At 47.5% G+C, this 20,136-nt stretch overlaps 1 protein-coding gene across 2 annotated transcripts in view; it reads left to right on the forward strand.

The window, feature by feature from the left end:
• The window catches only part of ESYT2 (extended synaptotagmin 2), a 152,717-nt gene that overhangs the window by 118,045 nt on the left and 14,536 nt on the right, over window positions 1-20,136 (forward strand). Inside the window, exons 12-18 of one of the 2 annotated variants that reach the window (XM_069729714.1) lie at window positions 1,126-1,215; window positions 1,421-1,516; window positions 5,726-5,788; window positions 8,295-8,369; window positions 9,937-10,023; window positions 11,202-11,351; window positions 18,341-18,720. In XM_069729714.1, the coding sequence (XP_069585815.1) occupies window positions 1,126-1,215; window positions 1,421-1,516; window positions 5,726-5,788; window positions 8,295-8,369; window positions 9,937-10,023; window positions 11,202-11,351; window positions 18,341-18,720 (941 nt within the window). The remainder of the gene's footprint in view (window positions 1-1,125; window positions 1,216-1,420; window positions 1,517-5,725; window positions 5,789-8,294; window positions 8,370-9,936; window positions 10,024-11,201; window positions 11,352-18,340; window positions 18,721-20,136) is intronic. The other variant, XM_069729713.1, reaches the window with a different exon arrangement.

The following is a 20,136-nucleotide window of genomic DNA, read 5'->3' on the forward strand; positions in this document are numbered from 1 at the left end:
AATTAACGATTTGATGTGTGTTCTACTTTCCTTATCGGGTAGCGCACCAACACCCCACCACTTTACAAAGGCCTAAAGAAAACCTACTGTCTCCGTATTTTAGTACGGTAATTTTTTTTTTTTATTAGCCATGAATAAAACGAGTCTGGGGCATGTTTTCTGATAACCCTGCATTGTGCTCCTGGAAATACATGAAGGGCTGATCATTAGGGTAAGTTCACACAGGGCGTTTTTGCTGCTTTTTTTTCTTCAACAAAACCTGATCATCTTGGCAGGAAACAAGCTGCGTCAAAAACGCAGGTTTAGGTACGTTTTTGCTGCTTTTTTGTTGCGTATTTAATGTGTTTTTTTGGTGCGTTTTTTTTCCTTTGTCCCTGCTAATGTCCTTAATTTTCAGCAGCAAGCACGCAGCAAATAATGATACCTGCGTTTTTGCTGCTTTTTTTCAACACCCATTCAAGTCAATGGGTGAAAAAACGCAGCAAAAATGCTGAAAGAAGTGACATGCCCTATGTCCAAAAAATGCAGCAAAGCAAAAAATACTGATCACACAAAAAGCCAATGTGTGTGCATGAGATTTCTAAAAGCTCATAGGCTTTGCTGGTACTGGAAAAAGCAGCTGAAAATTAGCATAAGAAAGCAGCTAAGGGTACGTTCACATTAACGTTTTGCGGGGCTGTATCGGGCGCAGCCGCGGCGACGCATGCGTCATGCGCCCCTATATTTAACATGGGGATGCATGGACATGCGTTGTCTTGCGTTTTGTGACGCATGCGTCTTTTTTGGCGCAAGCGTCAGGGCGCAGAGGACGCAGCAAGTTGCATTTTTTTTGCATCCAAAATCATGTCAAAAAAAGGACGCATGCGTCACAAAACAATGCGTTTTGCATGCGTTTTTGTTTGCGTTGTGCGTTGCGTCGCCGACGCTGCCCCGGACAACGCAAATGTGAACGTAGCCTAAAAAAACGCCCTGTGTGAACTTACCCTTAAGCTTCAGTTTTTAGCACTTCTCACAATGATCAGTAAAAATCTTGGCAGAACTCATTGAGGCTAAAGGAGATAATGATTATACTGTTCTCATACAAGTAATGGGCAGAGGTGACTGCACGGCTTCATGTCTTCATAGTGGTTTACTCTTGATGAAGCTACGTCGGGAAAACTCCATTTAAAGCTTGAATGGCTTTCTCCAAAGTCCACCACCGAGAACCTGGACAAGGTATGCGCCCCACACAGCCGTGATCACAGATTACTGTATAGTCTGCTTATATTGGGGAGCTGTGTTCTTTATGGGGGCTCATGTATGTGGCCATATTGGTGTTTTGTCCAGAGCCTCCTATTAGAGGTGTATGAGCCCTCTACACCATAGGCCTACGACTTTATTCAACTTTTTTATTTCTTTTTTTTTTTATTAAACCCTGTAGGTACTGACCAGCATTAAAGCTGACAAAGACCAGGCAGACGACGGCCTTTCTGCAGCTGTGCTTATATTGTACCTGGATTCGGCCAGAAATTTACCTGTAAGCAACATGTGTCTCTAGGCATTGCTTTATCGAGTTTTGTCTCCATAAATGAAATATTCCTTCCTTATATTCAGACAGGAATTTTATCACTTGGTTTTATCTGGAAAATATTAGTAGAAATTCTCCTGCTAGAGATGAGCAGACTGATTTCCACCCCCCTGGTCCAGCGACATGGTCAGTAGTCCATGGCTGCTGGACGGGAGCCCCGAGAATTGCCTCCTAATTGCTGGCATCTCCGGCTCCTCTTTAGATTAGCCGGCCTGGCGGGATTTCAATATTGCATCATGACGCACAGACAACATCACACCAGGCTGGCTAATGTAACGAGGAGCCGGAGATGCCGGCACGTAGGAGGCCATTCTCAGGGCCATGGAGTACTGTCCTTGACCGATTCTCAGGGCCATGGAGTACTGTCCTTGACCGATTCTCAGGGCCATGGAGTACTGTCCTTGACCGATTCTCAGGGCCATGGAGTACTGTCCTTGACTGATTCTCAGGGCCATGGAGTACTGTCCTTGACCGATTCTCAGGGCCATGGAGTACTGTCCTTGACCGATTCTCAGGGCCATGGAGTACTGTCCTTGACTGATTCTCAGGGCCATGGAGTACTGTCCTTGACCGATTCTCAGGGCCATGGAGTACTGTCCTTGACCGATTCTCAGGGCCATGGAGTACTGTCCTTGACCGATTCTCAGGGCCATGGAGTACTGTCCTTGACTGATTCTCAGGGCCATGGAGTACTGTCCTTGACCGATTCTCAGGGCCATGGAGTACTGTCCTTGACCGATTCTCAGGGCCATGGAGTACTGTCCTTGACCGATTCTCAGGGCCATGGAGTACTGTCCTTGACCGATTCTCAGGGCCATGGAGTACTGTCCTTGACCGATTCTCAGGGCCATGGAGTACTGTCCTTGACTGTTTTTTTTTTTTTATTATTATTATTATTTTGGGAACTGATTACAATCCTATTATTTTCATGCAGTGTAGTGACCAGACATCATTCATCACATAGTCATGGTCATCATTGCAAGGGAGACCACACACTACTGTACCATGCTTGCGGATTTTCTGAAAGTAAAAAAAACAAAAACAAAAAAAGTGTACAAAGATTAATATGGTCCCGTCAGGGCAATAAATGCAAAAGGAAGGTATTTGGCGGCACACTAAGCTCTTGCGGTTTTGTATACCGCGCTTGCCCACTCAATGTGCTGCTATATGGTGGCTTTATACCTCACCGTTGGTCTCCTCTAGAAGTAGTGCTTTTAACACAGCGTCTGAAGGATGCTGCCATTTTGGAAGAAGTCTGCAGCTGCGGATTGGACATTTGTATGTTAATTTATGAGGCTGTTCGGTGAAGATTTCACCCTTTTTGCTACAAATTTTCTGCTGAGAAAATTTCCAAAGCCGCTATGATTTTTGTTGACGAAATCCCAATGGTCACGTATTCTGCCCAGATCAGACAACAGCTGGAAATGCCAAGATGCTTCTGGAGCCAACGCCTTGTAGAATAACAATCACGCATTTACCGTAATTCTTTCTGTCACATAATTATTAACCGCTTGATCCCATTTACAGCTTTTTTCCATCCAGTTCTGTATTATTTGTTCCATCACTTCCTCCATTGTTTTGTTACTCGTGGTCTTTGTTTGCTCACTTGCTTATTGTATCATTATTATTATTATTGTTTTGCTTCGCTTTGGTCATTCTTTGCTTCCTTGCCTCATTCTCATGTTTCAAGAGTATCTACGAGGGGAATTTGGGGTGTGGCTACTTAAAAGAGAGGAAGGCTTCTGGACTGATCTTTTGTGAGAACACCTCCTCCATGTATAGAACATTATTTGTGAGTTTCCTGGTGGCGGCTGCCGCGTGCTGCAATAGACATGCATGTGTGACTACAGTGCATGTTTTTCAGCATGTCCTCAATAGCAACCAAGTGAAGTGACACTAAGCAATCCTCCATAAATGTTGTATGTTACGATTCGGAGTTTAAGAATTTGCAGTTTGGAATCTGTCCTGGGAACATGATACACAAAGCCTAGCGGTGTATATAGCCACTTAGGACTAAATATCAGGATTAGTGATGAGCGAACGTGCTGGGATGCTCATGTGCTAACCATGTGTCTTCGGCATGCTTGAATAATATGTTCGAGTCCCCGCAGTTGCATATCTAGCAGCTGTCTGACAGCTGCAACATATGCAGGGATTGCCTAACAAACAGGTACCGTAATCCCTGCATGTGTTGTGGCTGTCTAACAGCGGCGAAACATGCAGCCGCGGGGACTGGAACATGGTTTTCAAGCACGTCGAAGACACTTTGTTAGCACCCGAGCATGCTCAGACAACACCTTATTCCAGCACGTTCACTCGTCACTACTAGTAATGAGCTCAAGTGTTCGTTACTTGAGTTTGCCTAGGGTGCTCGGGTATTGCCGGGTGGTCGAGTGACATGTTCTACTCTCCGCGGCTGCATGTTTCGCGACTGTTGAACAGCCACAAAATGTAGAGATTGCCTGACAAACCCGGGCAATCACCGCATGCTTTGTGGCTGTCCAACAGTTGTCAAACATGCACCCGCGGAGACTAGAACATGTCACTCGGTCACCTGAAATACTCTGTGCAAACCCGAGCACCCTTGGGCAAACTCTTGTAACGAGCACTTGTGTTCATCACTAATTAGGACGTTACATTATTAGCAGTTTTGTAATGCTCATTACCTTGCAAGACAATTGGGGGAAAAAGCAATAAATTACTGCTCCTTTTTATGGGAATGGCTGATAATGCATTTCCATGTAGCATCTGTCAAGTGTAAGAAAAAAACAAAACCACGTTCCAAATGATGTCCTTATTATCGGTTCTGACACCCCCCTCCCCCCCCTAATAAGTGTGAGATAGCCGCTTTTTGCTGTTCTGCAATCCCAGTGGCAAAGCGACCAGCGTATCTGTGAGCTCCGGCTACGGCTCCCCTCCAAGGCAAAGTGGACCAGAAGTGAAGAGACCCGTCCTACACCCACCGGCATAGCAGGTGACATCTGCCTCAGACAAGACGGGCGGCTTTAATATATGATTTAGAGAATGGCAAATGGTCTTCTGGATATGAAAAGCCAATAAAGTTTCCTTCATTTCAAGTGTCCTCATTGGAAAGGCAGAGAAATAATGAAGTTCTTCTATATTAGGGACTTGCCATGTTTGCAGGATTTTGCAATTTGTCCCAGAAATGGAGCTTTAGGGAAATGTCCACATGGGACTGATCTGCTGCTGAAAACCTGTTCCAAGCTGTGATTATTTTGTTGCAGATTCCGTTATGGAAATACTACAGATTTGGCACACCTTTCAGCATCTGCCCCATGTGCACATACCCTTACGATGAACAAATGCCTAAGTAGGTCAGATTGAACTCATTATTTTCTTTTAAAGGGAAGCTATCCTAAGAAAATGAGCTATGAGTTTAAATCAAATTTTTGTGCTAAATGTATTATGGTAATGTTTTGTTTATCACAATCTGTGTTAAAAATAAAAAGTAGAAATCTTGCAGTTTTCACTGGGGCTTTTTTAAACTCTAAATTCCTGTTTCAGGAAACAATACATGTACATTAGCCACAATGTACATGTGTTGTTCCCTGAAAAAAAACAGACCCTACTCTCTTGTATTGAAGCATCTGAGCCTGTACCAAGGTCATTGTGAAGGAAGGATCAGCTTTGTATAGAGGTGTTACCTGTCATTGTAATCCTGCCTGTGATAAGGAACCTTGATGAAAACAGGACAAGAAGTATGAATCTAAGAATGCCCCAGTGGCCAGTGAGAAAATTGTAAGATTGCTAATTTTTGTTTTATTTTTTATTTTTGTAAAGATTGTGATAAATATATACATAAACACAAAAAATCCGGTTTAAACAATAGGTGATTTTCTGCTGATGGCTGTCCTCCGGCGTGGTCTTGACCCCCTGCTTTTTACCATGTGAAGTTTTGGATCGGAGTGTTGTTTTTCTGTTGCACCCATCAGCGAACCTGAGCAGAGATCCGATTGTGTCTGTAGTTTGCTGCCTCTGGAACATCTCTCTCCTATTGTCCACATTGTGTCCTGTGTCAATATGTCGCATTTGTCTTTCCGTGTCCTGTGCCCGTGTCGTCCTGTGGTTAACCTGCTGGAGCATCCTCAATAGCTTGGTTTATTAACCCTGAGTGTGTTCATCTCTCCCTGTCATAAGAATAATCCATTAGAGCTTAACCAGGATGGCATGAAGAAGTCTGCTGTTGACAAAGCTAAAAAGGTAAAACAATCCAGTTAAACCCTTTTGGACCTTAAGGGGTAAATCCATAGAATGAGCGTAATCTATGTATAAGACACGCACAACCCTTCCCGTAAGGTCACAGGCAAGTGGGCATGAGTATGTCAGATGGGCGATCACCCACCCGCAGTGGTTACGGCACTACGCCAAATCGTGTGTGAACAGGGAGCAGACCTACTGTGGCTGCGACCTGTATGAATCAAGTCACCGGACTGATAGACCGGCATGGGTACAGCAGCGGCCGCCCCTATGGGTGGGTGATAGGTACTCGGTGCTTTATTAACCTGCATAGAGCTTGGCCCATGGAAGGTAATAACCGCACCTATATTCATGGATATGAGCGCATGGACAGTGCTCACCATACGGGCATGCATCAGATATCCTGCATACATGATGGACCCCACCAGAAAGGCCAGGATGAAGCCACCCCAATCTCTGTCCTAAGGGTCTGCAAAGAGTTTGATCCCTGCAGCTTCCCGAGTAAAGGTCCGGGTCTTTCTTACAGAAGGATTAATTTGGCCAGTGCAAATATGTGGGGTAACTTGGGGGGGAAAAAAAAAAGGAAATTTCCTAATATTTTTGTTTAGGTACTTCCTCCCAAGAGTTGTCCAGGATTAGAAAAAACATGGCTGCTTACTTCCGGAAACAGCGCCACACATGGGTACAGGTTGTGTCTGATATTACAGCTCAGCCCCATTTATTTCAGTGGAGCTGTTACAATCTAACACGCAAAGTGCGAACAGTTGTGCCTCTTGTTTTTCGGGAAAAAAGCAGCTAATCCTGGACAACCCCTTTATTAGATTTCAGTATCTATTACATTGCCTTATACTGCACAAATACAATGTAAAATACTTCACAAAACTCATTCACAAAAGTGTGAGAAGCTAATGGTAAATTTACCGCTGTCCTGTCAGTTACAATAAATGTGTATTTTTTTTCACCTGGTGTAAATGCCGCTGTTTTCCGCATTTTTTCTTTTTCACCGGCCCTTCTTTGTTCCTCAGATATGGCCCTCTCTTCCCTTTAATATAAATCTATTATTTTTTTATATATTTATATTTTTTTTAATAAATTCATAGAGAAGAGTTGATGAGCACATCTACTTGGCCAACAATGGTACATTTTTTTTTATTGGGAAGAAGAGGCCATATGTCGGGAACGGAGAGGCGCAAGAACACAAGAAAAACAGCGTGGATTTCACACCAGGAAAAAGTACATATTTATGGTAAGTGGCAGGTTCTCTTTAGTTTTAAAAAAAATTATTTAGAAACTTGGAAAACCAAGTTTAAATTTTTTCCCATGCAAGGGGAAATGTAAAAAAAAACAAAAACAAAACTGATCGTCTTATAGAATGCCAAAACATCACGCTGCTGATGTCGGACCCCCACTGATTCCAAGACGTCTCCCATAGCCTCTGCACATATCTGCAGGTGAATCCGGTGACTCCACCAAGGTTCGTGTCTCTGCGTCTAAGACAGCAGAATTCCTTACAGCTCCCATTTGGGAATGCATAATGTTGTGTTGGATCCATAGTACTGCAGATGTGAGCAGAGCTTCAGCGTGTAGTTTTGGATTTCCAGTAATAGAAATTTGGGGGCCATTTTATAGACCTCCTTGGTCCTGGAAATGGGTGGTTCTTAGTGATGAGTGAACGTTCTTGGTAAGATGTTATCCGAGCATGCTCTGGTGCTAACCAAGTGTCTGTCTTCGGCGTGCTCGAATAATATGTTCGAGTCTCCGGGCATGTATGTGTCTCCGCTGTTTATATGTAGGGATTGCCTGACAAAAAGAGTCCCTGCATGTGTTGTGGCTGTCTAACAGACGCGGGGGCTCAAGCATATTTTTCGAGCACGCCAAAGACATTGTTAGCACCCGAGCATGCTCACTCATCACTAGTGGTTATCTAAGCTGAAGGTTTCCATTAATGCCTCACATCAGAAGTTCTAATAATTCCCAAACAGAGCCCCCTCCCCAGAATTGAGGCGCCTCACTCTTATGAAGACCAGTAGGCCCATAGCCATTATCTAGGTGGGCAATGACCGTGGTTGGCTGTCTCCGCTATGTGTAGTGACAGGTCTACTTTACCACAGATGATCCTTCCTCACGATCAAGAGATCTCGCCAGGACGGAGCAGCGTAAGCTAGAACCAGAGCTTCCTGACAATCTCTAATTTCCCCATCCGCCATTTACGCTATTTCTTTTACACGAATGTACAATTGTGCAGCTCGGAAGCTTTGTACATTTATGTTCCTGCATACATCCTCCAATGGCGTCTTTCCCATTGCTAACCTGCATGGGCTTGCTGTTATTTTTATTTTATTGCATTTACATCTGTGTTTCTTTGTCCAACTTCATTTGGAATGAAAGAAATGTTATTTTATCAGATGTAATGGCAAGTTTTGCTTTCTACAATAACTTGGTTTAATGTGTGCCCCGATTGTTGGCGCGTCAAGCCGTGTAATATTTGCCTTTTTTGGTTCCGTTCCAGTCAGGGAAGAAAATGGGCAGCACACCTAATCCCTTTGTGGTGTTTTCTGTGGGTCACACTGTGCAAGAAAGCAAGGTAAGATGGGGCTCCGAGGATGGCACCAGTGACAACAGTACGATGGTTGTCACGAGGTGTCTGGCATAGGGAAACATCATGGCTCCCCCTAATCTTCATTGAAGGGTGGACACTCGTCCTTCACCTTTGTGTCTTCTGTCTTTTAAAATGAATCTATAATATGGGCAATGTCTCCATTTAGAGAAGACTTTGCACCTACACGTCTGCAATTAATGCTCTTCTATAACCATTAGTTACACTGGCTAGTGCAGGTGCATCACGGCCACTAGCGGCCATGTGTATGCAGTTAGCATGTAAGAGCAACTTTAGAGAATGGCCACCTTTTATAGGGTGAATATTCATTGCTAATTAGAGGGAATGTGTCATCAGAAAATGACCTATCAGTAGGATCAACTCTCCTAAGCCGTCTATATGGACACATGTAGGTTATAGGAAGGTGACTAAAACGACGACTGATCCGATGTCTTATTCCAGAGAAATCCACATTTTTCTTTAAGGGAACCTGCCACCACTTTTGCCCAATGTGAAATGAGATCATCACCTTTCAGGGCTGATATACAATATTCTATAATGCTGTATATCTGCCCCCAACCCGACCTGCAAGAGAAGAAATATAACTTTTATTATACTCACCTGCGGGGCGCTCCGGTTCGAGAGGTGTCACTGGTCTTGGTCCGGCGCCTCCCATCTTTTTATGATCCCCATCCTCCTTCTTGCTTCATGTGGATGACGCGTCCTTTCGTCATCCACACAGGCTCCCCGGCATCGCGCTCCTGTGAAGGTGTAATTATCTGCCCTGTTGAGGACAGAGCAAAGTAGTGCAGTGCGCAGGCGCTGGGCCTCCCTGACCTTTCCCGGCGGGGGGCGCAAGACCAAGACCAGTGACACCCCTCGAACCGGAGCGCCACGCAGGTGAGTATAATAAGTTATTTTTCTTCTCTTACAGGTCGGGTTGAGGTCAGGTGTATATAGCATTATAGAAGGCTGTATATCAGCCCTGAAAGGTGATGGCCGTATCTATTATCGGCCAAACCTGGTGACAGGTTCCCTTTAAGTAGCGTGCACACATGACCGCCCGGCAGCTGCAGGAGCCGGCGGCTGTGGCTGACACTGTGCATGCTATTACAGAGAAATGAATATTCAGTGCCAGCGCAGTGAATATTCATTTCTCTTTAGCAGCGGGCACAGTGTCAGCCGCAGCCGCCGGCTCCTGCCTCCTGTGATCTGCCGCTCCCCTCCATGTTCTGGACCCTCACTCAAGTATAAGCTGAGTGGGGCGTTTTCAGCGCCAAAAAAGTGCAGATAAACTCTGCTTATACTCGAGTATATACGGTATGTATATGTATAAACACTACATATATAAAAAAAACCTGATACAATAGGTCACATTGTTATCACACATTCCCTATGTTTTCTAATAAGGGTTAAAGGAACTGTGTAGAGCTTTCTTGTCGGCTGCGTATAAGGAATAGCCGCTCCATTTCAACATCATAACAATATTTTAAGAATAACAAACATCATTCCTATAACTGTATATGGGATTATATCTTTTTTTTCTTATCTGCAGGTAAAATACAAAACGATTGAGCCAGTGTGGGAACAAACATTTACTTTCTATGTCCACAATCCTAAAAGACAAGACCTTGACATAGAGGTAGGTCGTTCTGTACAATGCTGTCCCCCTATGGCTGCTCCAACAATACAGGACTGATTGTGTTGTCTCCTGCTGGCAAGACAACAGGACAAACAAGCGTGGGCCGCCCGCACCTTTCACACCTGTATTCAGCTTCTGCCATCTGTCTTTTCTATGATGTTTTTTCTTTTTTTTTTTTTTACCAGCGCACTTTCTAGTGATATCGCTCATTTGTGCGTTTGGTAAATGTAAAGTATTATGTCCTTATACTTGAAATATGCTTCCTATTCTGTACAGAAGACTTTTCAGCAGTCTCATTATCATTACAAGCAATATTACTTCGTAGATAACAAAGGATCCGCCATCCTAGATAAGTGATGTCACAGCTCACCTCCTCCACCTCCTTTCTCTATGGTCTTTGCCCAGATGTGAGCATGCTCATTAAATACTTCAATAAAAGTCACTAGGGTCAAGGAAACCGATATTAGCGATTTTCTTGTCAGTCAGTCTGTCAGTGCCTTCTAATGTCAATGTACCCAACAGTTAATTAATTGCTGCCCAGGACATCTTCTGTACAGCTTACCAAACCAATGTGTCCACCAGGCTCAACGTTTTGGTTTTTTTTCCACCTAAAATTAATCACTCCGAATATTCGTTATTTTCTTTCCAATGTGAACTTTTTTCCAGTAAACAATTGCAATTTTCACACAATTACTATAGGACAAACAAAAGGGCAATGGATTTGTTCCACCTAGATGAGCCTTGGCCAGCTGGCCTTTAGACCACGTAGATGTAATAAAAGGGGGTTCTTACATTTGGATGACCTAGCATGCAATTTGGATTGAGATATATCGAGGTTTTTATAAATTTTGTAAGAAAAAGTTTAGTTGGTGGGGGACTACTTACAACTTACTAGTTACTTCTACCATCCTGCTGTATGAGCTCTACCAGTAGCGCCGGCCAAGGCCTTCTCCATATTTCCATTCGTTCCTTCCCATCAATGCAGATCTGATAATTCCATTTTAAGTCAACGGAAGGAGGAACAGACCATGACGGCTCCTCATGGATAATAATAATAATATGGATCTTGTAAAAATGATGGTAATATTGGAGCAAAGCCTACCAGTGTCCGCTACGGCATTGCGCTACAGAGGTGTTTTTTTGATCCTTTCTTTGCTGATCTGTGTTCTTTCTTACAGGTGAAGGATGAATATCATCAGAGCTCTATGGGAAACCTGAAGATCCCATTGAGTCAGCTGCTGACCAGCGAAGACCTGACCATAAATCGGAGGTTTCAGCTGAATAACTCCGGTCCGAACAGTGTCATAAACATGAAGATTGCACTAAGGGTATGTAGATATTTTGTGCAGCCCGTCTTAGTGATTCTTATTTATGGCTCCTAAATATCTAGTTTGTGTCACTGTTAAAACATTAATAAGACTGCAAACCATAGCATAAAAAAGAAATTGAAGTCGATAGACATCATTTTAAGATGAAATTTTTTATTTTATCAAGTCAGTAGTTATTGCTCTAACTTTCAGTCTGCATTCATTTTCAGACTCCCTGATATGTAGTTTTTAGCCTGATCCAAGTCAGATTTTTCTTCTTGTGGGAATGTTTCTCCCAGTAGTATAGGCTGGATGTGAGCTCTGTGTGTATCCAACCTTCTGCTGTCTTCACTAGCTCTCATCAGCACACCTTCATTCCTGGAGTGATTTCCTCATCATCTGCTTTTCTTCCTACATACAAGCTGTTTTCTCTGCCCTCCCTGATGCTTTCCCCACTCTCCATACTCTGATCTGGCTTGTGCACCCCTTTTCTTTATCGCCTCTCATTGGGGGACACAGGAACCATGGGTGTATGCTGCTGCCACTAGGAGGCTGACACTATGCAAATAAAAAAGTTAGCTCCTCCTCTGCAGTGTACACCCCACCGACTGGCATTATACTCTTCAGTTTAGCTTAGTGTCAGTAGGAGGTGGACACGGGTCTTTCATTAGACCCTTATCTACCTCAATGTGCGTCGTTTCTTTTCAGGTTTTCCGGAGGGATACAGGGTGAACAGTCACACCTGTAATCCCACAATCGGACTATGAGTACGGTGTGTACTGCCACCCCGTATCCTCATAGATCCCTCACCAGGACCAAGAGCCTAGCACACAAGCGTGCTCAGAAGTCCGGTCCTGGCTCCGTCCCCCACCCACTCGCCCACCAGAGCCTGTCGGTTGGAGGAGACGAGGACGTCCATCAGCTCCCTGGACGTCTCATTTTTTCCAGGTTAGTACCGGCGTGGGATGTCTAAGGTGAGTATTTTTATTTTTTATTTTTTTTTCTTCGTCCCTGGATCCTCAAAAGGGGGTGCCTGTTAAGGGGTTCATTATGTGGGTCGCGTTTTCTTCCCAGCCGCCGTGCCTATTCGGCTGCGACCGCCCTCTCTCCTGTTCCGGCGCGGCTGCCTTTTCGGACTACCGCGCCGCTTCTTATCTGTCACTGCGCTGTGCTCTCAGCGGCCTCCTTAAAAGCGCGGCCGTGCCACACCGCTTCGGGCCCCTGCGGTTCCCTGCTTCTTCCCTGCTCCGGCGCTGTAAGCGTCCGTTCCTTTCCTCTGAGCACGGCGGCCTTGCCAGCCGCCGCATCGCTTCGGCCCCCTGCGCCTGCTCCTACAGCGGCCGTTCTTTTTCATCAGCGCGGGGGCTGTGCAGCCGCTGCATTTTTTTTTTTTTTTTTTTTTTTTTTCCACCTCTACAATCCGGCCACTGTAAGCGGCCGTTCCTTCTCCTTCAGCGTGGCGGCCTGCCAGGTTGCCACGCCGCTTGGACATACGGCCGCTGTTTGCAGCCGCTCACCTGCCGCATCGCTTCCTCCATGCGGCGCACTGTGCCTACGCCGCGGCCCTTCTCCGCCGGTCTCCTATTCCTAATTTAGGCCCCGGCTTCTGCCCGGGCCTACTTCCGGTGGCGGACTCCGCCCCCTTCCCTCTTTCATCGGGCGGGCTTTTCTCCCGCCCGACAATTACACTGAGGCACCGCCTCTTTTCCCTGCCCACCGGCGCCATCTTGGGACTCCCAAACGAGCCTTCTCCTCCACACAGGATACAGTAATGGGAGGAGAGCCCGTATTTAAGACAGTCGCAGATCGGTCCAATTTGCGCCAGGAGGCCATCCCACCATCCTGCCTAAGGGACCATTTCTCGCCAGAGGTCCATCAAGCCGGACAGCTTCACTCCGCATTCCGTCTGCCGTGAGTAGCTCTGCAATTGCAGACTGACACTCCCCTCTGCCCTCTGTCCCCTAACCCTCTGGCATTTTCTTCACGGACCTCTCTAAAATGTTTAACTCTAAAGGGGGCCGCTCTCATCCTCTTCTGCCTCTCTGCTCTGTCAGGCCCGCAGCAACCCGATTGTTCCCACCGCCCAGGATCCTCCGGCCGGTCCGCCCGAGAGTGATACGCCCATCCCAGGCTGGGTTTTCTCTCTGTCTCAATCGGTGGCCGATCTAACGCGGGTGTCTCAAAATTTCTGTTATCCGTGCTGGACCGATTACCTCTGCAGCCCCCCACAGTGGCCAGCAGGTCGCAGGAGCCTCCGCCCGAGCCCTCCTTGATAAGCCGCAAAAGGTCCAGACAGGAACGTCAGAGTCCTCTTCTCGCTCCATCTCGCCACACGGTCCTCCTCTGCGGTCGGCGTCCTCCCGATCCTCCTCCCCTGAATCAGGCGAGGCGTTATCTGATGCGCCCTCGGAGGACATTTGGAGCTGGATTCTAACCAAATCGCCACCATGAGGGATATGGTCCAGAATCTCATTGGAGCTATAAACCAAACCTGTGGCATTATGGATCCCTCTACGGAACCCGCAGATCAGGCGGTTTCGTTTAGACGGGCTAAACCACCTTCTAAGTTTTTTCCCCAGGACTTACTGCCAATTGGACGGTCTTCCCCCTCGGTGGATCCCCGTTTCCAGGCTCTCCACCAACACGGTGCTTCCACTGTCCGGCGGAGCATCTCTGAAGGACTCTAACGATAGTTATAGAATCCTTTGCGTAATCAGCCTTTGAGGCAGCTGCAGTCGCTTCAAATGCCCAGTTTTCGATCCCACCTGGGTTTCGAAATCCCTTTCCAAATGGGCCAAAGAACTCCGTCGAGATATCCTGGACAGAGCGCCTCCTGTGCATCTGGCGGAGCTTGCCATCCAGATTTCCCACGCGAGTGAATACCTGGTCTCCGTCTCTCTGGATGCTGCGTCTTGTGCGGCTCAGGCATTCAGCAATGCCGTTACCATCCGCCGGACCGTTTGGCTCAAGGCCTGGCAGGCAGACTTGTGTTCCAAAAAAGTCCCTCGCCAGTCTCCCCTTTCAGGCCTCACGTCTCTTTGGTTCCAAGCTGGACCAAACCATTAAGGACGCCACCGGGGGCACAAGTTCTCCTCTCCACCAGGCTAATCCTCGTCGCCCTCCTCCTAGACGGCAATTTCGGTCCTTTCGGCCTCTTTCATCGCCTCACGGCACCAACCTCCTTTTCTTAGCAGCACCAGAGTCCACAGGCACGTCAAGAGATGAAAGCGGTGCCCTTTAGGCCCACTCCGTCCTGGCGTCCTCGCTACTCTCCGGTAGATCCTCCAGGCCAGGGCTGGAAGATCCACCTCAGCATGACTGATAAGACCCCAACCCACCTCCCAGGTTGGGTGGCCATCTTCTCTTCTTCAGGGACGTCTGCATTTCTGCAGTAGAAGTTGCATGGGTCAGGGCAGTTGTATCCTCGGGATACAAGATAGTGTTCGTTTTCACGACCCCGGGATCGTTTTCTTCGAATCCCAACCTCCCAGAGATCCCGCTCTAGATCCGGGTTTCTTCGCAACCATCGCTTCTCTTCTCAAAGCCGGGGAAATCGTTCCCGTCCCAGGAAAGAACGATTCACAGGTTTCTACTCGAACCTCTTTGTGGTACCGAAAAAAGACGGCAAAGTTCGCCCCATTCTGGACCTCAGATTACTGAACAGGACAGTTCGTCTGAGACACTTCGGGATGGAATCCCTTCGTTCCGTAATTGCTCCCATGGAGGCTCAAGAATTTCCGTGTTCCATAGATATTCAGGACGCCTACCTCCATGTCCCGATATTTCTCGGACGTCACCGATTCCTGCGCTTTGCGGTGCTCCCGGTACATTTTCAATTCGTCGCCCTGCCGTTCGGTCTCACAACCGCTCCAAGGGTATTCACGAAGATAATGGCGGCGCTGTTGGCCATCTTGAGAGTCAGAGGCTTGGTCCTATTTCCATACCTCGACGACATCCTCATCAAGGCTCCGACCTTTTCTCAGGCTCACGAAAGTCTGTCCGTCGTTCTCGACACCCTAGCCGTTTCGGGTGGCTGGTCAACTGGAAGAAGTCCTGCCTTATTGCTTCTCAGTGCATCATCTTTATGGGCATGCTCTCCGACACTTGTCAGACCAACGTCTTCCTTCCCTAAGACCAGAGATCCTCTCTGTCGGGACATACTCTTGTTCCAGGGTCCTCGGCCTCCGTCCCTCCGACCGGCCATGAAGGTTCTGGGAGGATGGTAGCAACATGGGAAGCGATTCCCTTCGCCCAATTTCATTCGCGACCCCTTCAGCAAGCCATTCTGTCTCCGTGTGACAGGTCTGTCTTCTCCCTGGTTCGTCAGATCCGACTCTCTTCTCGGGTCAAACGGTCTCAACTGGTGGCTGAGGTCACTTCTCATCTCCCAGGGCAGGTCCTTCTTTCCAGTTCACTGGTAAGTGGTGACGACGGACGCCAGCCTCCTCGGCTGGGGTGCGGTTTTTCGCCACCTCACGGTTCAGGGCCGTTGGTCGGCGCAGGAGTCGTCTCTGCCGATCAATGTCCTCGAGATTCGGGCCATGTTTTCTGTCCCTCCGCCACTGGGAAAGGATTCTCAGGGGCCTGCCAATCCGGATCCAGACTGACAATGCCACGGCTGTGGCATATGTCAACCATCAGGGGGGACTCTCAGCTCCTTCGCCCTTGCCGAGATATCCAAGATCTTACTTTAGGTAGAGACTACGGCTCAGGTGATATCCACGGTGCATATCCCCGGCGTGAACAATTGGGCCGCCGACTTCCTCAGCCGTAAGGGCCTCGCGGCAGGGGAATGATCCTTGCATCCGGAGGTCTTCCATCAAGATTTGTCTTCGATGGGGGACTCCGGACGTGGATCTGCAGTTCATCTCCAGGTCTCGCGATCCTCTTGCAGTGGGCGTCAATGCTCTGGCCATTCCTTGGTCACAGTTCATGCCACCCTACCTGTTCCCACCCCTTCCATTACTTCCAAACTGTTGAAAAAGATCAGTGCAGAAAAGGTGCCGGTCATTCTGATCGCCCCGGATTGGACCAGGAGAGCTTGGTTTTCGGAGCTCGTCAATCTTCTTGCGGACGCTCCCTGGCGCCTTCCAGACAGGCTCGATCTGCTGTCTCAGGGTCCGACCTGCCACCCGAATTGTCGGTCGTTCAGTTTAACGGCTTGGCTGTTGAGACCGCAGTTCTAAGAGCGTCCGGCCTTTCGGACCGGGTGATTCACACCGTGATTCAGGCTCTGAAGCCTTCATCTTCCAGGGTCTACTATCGTACCTGGAAGGCTTACTTTCGTTGGTGCTAGTCCAACTGCGTTTCACCTGTGTCCTTCTCCCTGCCTTCCTTTTTGGCCTTCCTTCAGGCAGGACTGGATTCGGGCCTGGCTGTTAGTTCCCTGAAGGGCCAGGTCTCTGCGCTTTCCATCCTCTCAGAAGACTTTAGCTTCTCGGCCACAGGTTAAGACCTTCCTTCAAGGAGTAGTCCACGCTGTCCCTCCGTACAGGGCCCCCGTGGATTCATGGGATTTAAGCCTGGTTCTGAACGTTCTGAGGGTTTCCCCCTTTAAGCCTTTCAAGGAGATTCCCCTGTCCGTTCTATCTTTGAGGGTGGCCTTTCTTGTGGCCATCTCCTTTATCTGCCGCTTTTCCGAGTTGGCGGCCCTGTCCTGCCGACCTCCGTACTTGGACATTCACCAGGACAAGGCGGTCCTCAGGTCTCCGCCTTCCTGCCTTCCTAAGGTGGTTTTTCACCTCAACGTGGACATAGTTCTACCTTCCTTTTGTCTAGCTCCGGCTCATCCCCTGGAGTGATCGTTGAACAGGCTGGTCCTCGTCAGGGCAGTGAGGATCTACCGGGATAGAACGTCCCTTTTCCGGAGGACAGATTCCTTTTTCGTCATTCCTGATGGCACGCGCAGAGGCCAGCCGACTTCTAAAGCGACTATTGCTCGCTGGACCAGAATGGCATTTCTGGAGGCTTACCGGGTCAAGAACAGAGTGCCCCCTCCTGGGATTAAGGCTCACTCTACCCGGGCAGTCGGCGCCTCCTGGGCGGTGCACCACAGAGCTTCCGCCCTACAGCTTTGCAAAGCGGCAACTTGGTCTTCCATCCACACGTTCGCCAAATTTTACAAGGTCCATACGCTTCGGCGGACGCCAGCCTAGGCAGAAGGATCTTGCAGGCGGCAGTGGTGAGTCCTCTGACCTGATGGAAGTCTGTTTTTCCCGCCCTAGGGACTGCTTTGGGACGTCCCATGGTTCCTGTGTCCCCCAATGAGAGGCGATAAAGAAAACAGGATTTTTGGTTGCTTACCGTAAAATCTGTTTCTTGAAGCCTCCATTGGGGGACACAGCTCCCTCCCAATGTTTTTGTTATCTGTTCTATGACTGTTCTCACGTTTACAGTTCTCAAGTTTGTGGCTATGGTTTTCAACCTTGCTACTTATCTCCTACTGCTTTCTCACTAACTGAAGAGTATAATGCCAGTCGGTGGGGTGTACACTGCAGAGGAGGAGCTAACTTTTTTATTTGCATAGTGTCAGCCTCCTAGTGGCAGCAGCATACACCCATGGTTCCTGTGTCCCCCAATGGAGGCTTCAAGAAACAGATTTTACGGTAAGCAACCAAAAATCCTGTTTTTCTTGCTCACCCTAAGAGAATGGAGGAAAAAGGCAGACAAGCAGATCCCTGAGGGATTAGTATTAGAGTTTGCAGAGCAGCCAGCTAAGTGAAGGACTAGCACAGACTCTACAGCAAAAAAAAAAAAAGATAGGACTTTTTATTGAAGACCATTTATAAAGTTGTTTAAATTTGCAGATAGGTAAAAAATGAATACAAAGGTGTAAATGGCCTCTAAAGGTCACCTGTCCCCTCTAGAAAATACAGTTATTCCTCATTAGCCAGGTGTTGAAAACACGTGTATAATAAGTGGTAGCTCTGGGGACTGACCGTTTTCTATAAGGGTGAATGAAGAGTGTTGTTGCATGTGGTTGTAGAGCTCACTGGTGTTTCCTCTCTCAGATCCTGTATGTGGATAGACCCGTGCGATCTCCTGATGAACAGTATACGTCACAGGTCAAGAGACCATCAATATTCAAGGGGAAATCAAATCCACCAACGCCGACCACACCGTCCACTGTACGAGAAGCGCAGAAGCCTCCACCAACACCCAAAATAGACCCCAATAAAAAGATTGAAAATGGGGAAAAAGAGAGTCCCCAAAATGCAAGTCCCCAGAGACCAATGGAGCTGCACAAAAGCTCCTCCAACCTCTCAGGATCCAGTTTTACATATTCTCCTTCACACCTGTCTATGAAAGAGCCCACACCGAGCATCGCCTCCGATATATCGCTACCCATAGCCACGCAGGAGCTCCGGCAGCGACTGCGGCAGCTTCAGAAGTAAGTCCTGCTCCCATCAAGAGCTCTCTCCACCTTTTCTCCCCAACATTGTCCGTTTCCATTTTTGGCAGTTGTTGTTCTTTTCTCCCCTTCTTCCAAGAGCCATGGCTTTTTATTATTTTTCCGTCCACATAGACGTAAGAGGGCTTGTTATTGTTTATTTTTTGTCTTTTTCTGTGGGATAAGTTGTACTTTTGAATGACGCCATTCGTTTTACTATATAGTGTACTAAAAAACAAGAAAAAAATTCCCACTGCAGTGAAATTGCAAAATAAACAAAAACCCACAATTCTAACATTGCTTTTTGGGAATTGCATTTACAACATACATTACGTGGTAAACATAACTTGGCAATCTGACGATTGCGGTGATCCCAAACTTGTCCAGGTAGTTTTTTGGTTTTTTTTTTAAATTATTTTTTATTATTTTTTGGTGAAACCACATGAAAAATTTGTAAATAAAAAACCCCAAAGTTTGATTGTGTAGCAGTTTTCCACAACCTGTAACATTTTACATTTTTCCGTTGATAGCGCTGTATGAGGGTTTATTTTTTGTGGGGTTAGATGTTTTCATTGGTACCATTTTGGGCTATATCTGATGTTTTGATCTCCTCTCATTGTATTATTTTTCAGTGTTGCAGCTACCATAAGAATGCAATTTTTGGCGGGTTTTGACTTTTTTTTTTTGCTTACGGTGTTTACCGATCAGGACAACTTTGTATACAGCAACAATCCGTCTCCTGTGAAGGCCGGCCACAGGCTGGATATCAGTAGAGCTCTGTGATGCCAGGCATGGAGGTCTTCAGCACCAGCTCCACGCGATCACGTCCGTGGATGGAATGAGGCCCCCCATGTCTGCACGCTGTTAGCGCTGTTGTCAGGCAGAGCTTCACTCCACCCATGGCTGTTACAGGCAGGTCCTGACTCTGTGTCACAGCCATTACCTCATCACCTTGACACAGTGACTGTCGGTGCAGCCTGGAGTCCGAAGCTCCATGTTTCTGAAAATAGAGCAATTCTCTGCAGCACAGGATCCCTTGTGGTTACAAAGGGCGGCACCGAGGCTGGTTTGTAATGGCTAACCCTTCCCTGCCTGCTGTGCATGGTGCAGGGGGATCACTGTGCCGACAGGCAGCAGTGGGGGGCTCTACAATTCCAGCTGCTGTGTCACTACAAGTCCCAGCATGCCAGGACTGAGCTCCTAAGTGTAGTCCTGCAGCCCCTCGAGTCTCCTGCCTGATCGCTCTACTTTACATTCCAGAGCAGAGGGCCGGTGGCAGCAGTCTGAGACTAGTGATCCAGGGAGCAGAAGAGGAAAGACTGAGGCTGAGCCCCTCCAAGCCCCCTGTCAGCCACCCTGTGCCCCCTGACAGCCACCCTGTGCCCCCTGACAGCCACCCTGTGCCCCCTGACAGCC

Source organism: Ranitomeya imitator, chromosome 6 (assembly GCF_032444005.1).
Source record: "Ranitomeya imitator isolate aRanImi1 chromosome 6, aRanImi1.pri, whole genome shotgun sequence".
Lineage (NCBI taxonomy): Eukaryota > Metazoa > Chordata > Amphibia > Anura > Dendrobatidae > Ranitomeya > Ranitomeya imitator.